This window comes from Alosa pseudoharengus, unplaced genomic scaffold (genome assembly GCF_046254945.1).
Source record: "Alosa pseudoharengus isolate Yale_2024_CS ecotype anadromous, Long Island Sound unplaced genomic scaffold, YU_APseudo_1.1 YU_APseudo_1.1_scf_6, whole genome shotgun sequence".
In the NCBI taxonomy this organism is placed as follows: Eukaryota; Metazoa; Chordata; class Actinopteri; order Clupeiformes; family Clupeidae; genus Alosa; species Alosa pseudoharengus.
Genome location: NW_027468848.1, coordinates 2,516,869 through 2,521,394, shown reverse-complemented (window position 1 = coordinate 2,521,394; position 4,526 = coordinate 2,516,869). Strand labels below are relative to the sequence as shown.

At 41.2% G+C, this 4,526-nt stretch overlaps 1 protein-coding gene across 1 annotated transcript; it reads right to left on the bottom strand.

Annotated features, from left to right (window-relative positions):
• Positions 1-490: 490 nt before the first annotated feature.
• Positions 491-4,090, bottom strand: LOC143106418 (G2/M phase-specific E3 ubiquitin-protein ligase-like). Its single transcript, XM_076270695.1, has 6 exons — positions 4,077-4,090; positions 3,467-3,783; positions 2,454-2,635; positions 2,020-2,189; positions 1,396-1,610; positions 491-732 (listed from the first exon to the last, which is right to left on the bottom strand). Exons 1-6 carry the CDS (start codon positions 4,088-4,090, stop codon positions 491-493), a joined length of 1,140 nt encoding a protein of 379 aa, XP_076126810.1.
• Positions 4,091-4,526: the final 436 nt, after the last annotated feature.

Genomic DNA, 4,526 nt, shown 5'->3' with positions numbered 1-4,526 from the left:
TCACCTGCCACCTTTTACTTAACTATAGGGTGCTTAGGCAAAGATCACAGGCTTGCCCTATATGCCTTTAAGGTAAATGCTATAGGGTGCATAGGCAAAAGATCACAAGCTTGACTTATCTGCCTTTAAGGTAAATGTCTGTGTTCAGGTTCACTGTGTTATTAAAAGTCTTCATAAGTTTACAAACATTTGTTTTTATTTCATAAATGGCTATGACGGTAACAAAGTGACCCCCCCCCCCCCCCCACACACACACACACCAAACCACACATAACTGCAGTTTCCATCGTCCAACCAACGGTAGAACACACACAACACTGAATGTGCTGATTATTCAACAGAAAAGAAAACATGTAGGCCTATTTAAAAAAACAGTAGTGACCTAAATACCCCCACCCCCCTTCTATCGTTCCCATGATGTTGAACGGAAGAATTTAACTCAAGGAACACTGAATAATATCTATGTAAGAAGTATGTGAATTTTCTGGTTTTATGCCATGCCAAAGCCTTGGGTGTTGCGGATTCCAAAGTCCATGGCCTCCCTAAAGGAATCATAGTTGGTATGGATCGGCAATCGTAGACAATTTACACACGTGTTTGCTATAGGATATTTCCCCCCTTCGTGTAAGAACTCAATGGAAGGCTGTGGCGAAAATCCAATAGGGGGAACTTCATTCGATCCAGTTGCGAACTGGAGAATGTCGTGTAATGTAGGGCTCTCTCCTGATTCCTCTGGAGAGAGAAAAAAAAGACAATTTGCAATTGCAACATTAGTACTACAATGGTTGAGTCATCATATCAGAAGTCACATGAAACTGTACACTGGAAGTTTTCTATATCTTAATTTTCAAGCCATCTTTACAAATTTTTAGAAATGTCAATGTAATGATGAAGTAAGAACCACGAGTGAAAACTAAAGAGTGAGCAAGGCACTTAACCCCAAGTTGCTCCGGGGACAGTGTGATCCCTTGTAATATAGCTGACATATGTAAGTCACTTTGGTCAAGAAGTGCCTGCTAAATGTAATGTAATGTAATGTAAAGAGCTCCCCATATCCATCATGAGCTAAAATATGTGTGATACCCCAATATATAAGTCCTTTTTCCATCACATTTTTAAGTGAATTAAAGGACGAATCCAGAGTCAATCAGTCCATAACCCTGTTCTTTGAGGCTATGGAGTGCTATCGGTAGGTAACAGAACAGCAGCATTTGGTACAACGTAGACCGAATATGCAAACTTGCAGCTAATGCTAAAAGATGCGGGCATATGAAAACAAAACTTTAATGCCCTCATCAGTTAGCATTGGCTGCCGTTTCGCTATTTGGTCTGCGTTGCCCAAAATTCGGTAATTCTTATACCTATCGACAGCACCTGAAAACTTGAGCTACCTACCTTCTGCGTCCTGCAAAAAATCTCTCCAAAATGCCACGACATTGGATTCTGTGGCCATTCGATTGCTTCCAGGTGTTGACAATTTTACGCTGAACAGTCTGTCCATCACCTCACTTGTCAAGTCACTTTTGCTGTGGCATAGGACTCCACTGAAAGACTCAGGATTCATTTGTAACTTTTGAAGTACCCCAAGTGTCCTGAGGCCTTCTCTGAACCTGTGAAGACAGAATTATATTATCCTTACTGCATTATCAGTTCATACTATGTTTAAACAGAGTTAAATTGTTAAATTAAATTATCTTCAATTTGACTCAATTGACTCACTAACAACTAGGTGGCAAACAGAGGATGGTAACCACATCTTGTATTCACCTTATTCTACCCATTTTAGTAGTTTTTTTCATTCATTTCAATGAAATCACAGGCTGTGCACCAAAATATAACAAACCAAATTTCAGCCAATCACTGACAAGACGGTTGGGAAACGCGGAAAAAGTCCCACCCTAAACCCCACCCCCTACCCTGAAACCATGCAGACACTCATAGTGCACCTTTAAAAGAAGTTGATATAGCACAAGATCTGTACAACTTGTAGAGTAGTCCATTCAATTAATTAAAGAATACCTTTCAAAAGGTCCTTGTACGCGCTGTATTACTTGGAAATGCAAAATGTCTGCAACCAACTGATCCTTGGCCGTTAATTCAATGCTGTGCAGGCATCCGGCATTTGCCAAATAGTCAATCATGGGCTCTATGGCACTCTGAAGTTCACTGAGTGTTTTTGACTCAGAAATCTTAAACAATAACAAAAAAGTAGTTGTTAAAATAAGAGTTTCATCAGAGTTATCCCAAGTACAGATAAGTGACAAGCAATTACAGCATATAATTCACTACACAGACCAATGTAACACCTATCCTAAATGTATTTTATATCAAATTAATAATATGTTAATATATTTAACACTTTTTAAAGCCTTTAACTCACATTTTTCATTCTTAGACTTTAAAGACTCTGCAGAAACCCTGACCATTATTATCCAGCACTGCTTTGAACAAACCTGTTCAATTTTTTGGCGCAGATCACAGTCTACCACATCGTTCAACACTGGCCTGCATTGTTGAGGGTCCTCTGCGATTGCCTCAAATAATGTCCTGGAGAGGAAGCAGGGTGGTGGACCTCCGTGGACAAGGCAGACAGAAATAGCCCTGCCGGCCAAGAAATACTGGTCCTCTCGGACAGCTACATGAAATAGAACATTGAATTGAATTCAATTATATTTGTACAGAGGCAAATACAATACAATTGTCTCGCGCCACTAAACAGATGTTACAAGTAACACCCAAGAGTAGCAGGGGCAAGGAAAAACCCTCTTGGTAGTTATTTAGGAAGAAACCTTGGGCCACTCAAGGGCTCAACCCAACTGCCAGGGGCCAAATGAAGTACAAGTACAGTCAGTAGTTTACCATAAGTGATAGACCACAATTTCTCATGGTTTTGGGCTAAGCATAATAGCAGCATCATTACACAATGGTAGTGAAGTTTACTACAAAATATGAAATTGTCTTATATGGCGAAAAATGCTACAGTATCAGTATTTGCCCAATTGATCTGCTGATACGTTACATCAATACTATTAATTAACCGCCAACAAATGAAAGTTATGTGAAGCAAACACTATGTGTTCAACACAATAGGCCTACATTTGACAAAGAAACAACAATCCTTTAAAAAAATTAAAAAATCCTACATACTGTCAAAGTTTGCTAACATGACCGTTGTGGTATTAGCACTCTATGTTTTTAGAATACATATAACATAAGCATCTAACAGAATAAAAGGCTATACAGCTACATGATTAACTTAAGTTTTATGTGTTGTGATTATGAGGGGTCCTTGGGAGAATTTTCCACTCCATGAGGGGTCCCCGGCCCACAAAAGTTTGAGAACCCCTGTTCTAAAGTTCTGGTTCGGACAGCATAGTAGCTGACAAATATGGGCTGTCATTTATTAATCTAACAACAGCAAACTATTTAAAACAGTGCACATATAGCCCAAATATGCATCACAAACCTGTGCAATCCAGGGCAAGATTAAGATGGCCATCCACCCCTTCAAACATTCTGGACCGGGCCAAGGATTCTAAAAGGAGTCGGAGGAATTCCCGTCTTGGCCCTCCCAGGTCCACGGCTTCCTCATTCATCCCCCGGTCATCCGAAAAACGGACTGATATGCAGTTCTTGGGGTCATAGGTCTTTCTCCGAAATCCACGAAAGGCACCATCAAGGACGTTGCTCCTATTTATGTTGAATTTCGAGGGATGTGAATAATCAATTTTGGAGGCAAGTTCTTCTAAGATGACCTGGATAGGAACATCCGTCTTGCCGTGTCTGTAAAAAACAGAGTTAGGCATGGTCTAAAACTCTTAAGATACATTTTTTTCCAGACGTCGATTGGAGACATCCGGAACATACGCTCTCTCGGGTTGTGGGCGGGACTGTTGAGCTCTATAGGGTTCTTTGGATTTAGGTGGGAGAAATGTGTTGAGTGTAGTAGTAACCCATGGCCCCAAGTTGTTTGTTAGACTGTTCATAATGGTATTTGAAAGATTTTTAGAACCAAACGAAATTTCATGCATACAATGAAATGTATGTGAAACGTAAGACAGATAGAACACACTTACTTCTGGTCTTCCATGCTAGCTGCAATGGCTGCACACAGATCCTCATCCTCCTCTTCGTCCGTTGACAAAACACTGATGAGGTTGATGTATGCCCCATAATTGCTGCCATTATTTGTTAATGGATGACCTTGAGCACGAGAGGGACCAGGGGGTTCATCTTGGCCTTGAGCACGAGGGGGACCAAGGCGTTCATCTTGGCCTTGAGCACGAGGGGGACCAGGGGGTTCATCTTGGCCTTGAGCACGAGGGGGACCAAGGCGTTCATCTTGGCCTTGAGCACGAGGGGGAGCAGGGGGTTCATCTTGGCCTTGAGCACGAGGGGGAAAGGAAGTCATCTCCACCTCCTCCATTTCCTCCTCACTCTCTGTACTGTCACTGAGAAAAGACTTAGAAAAAAAGACAGATAATCACTTGGTCAAAAGGTCCCTTCCATGGTAAACTGATTTTGCT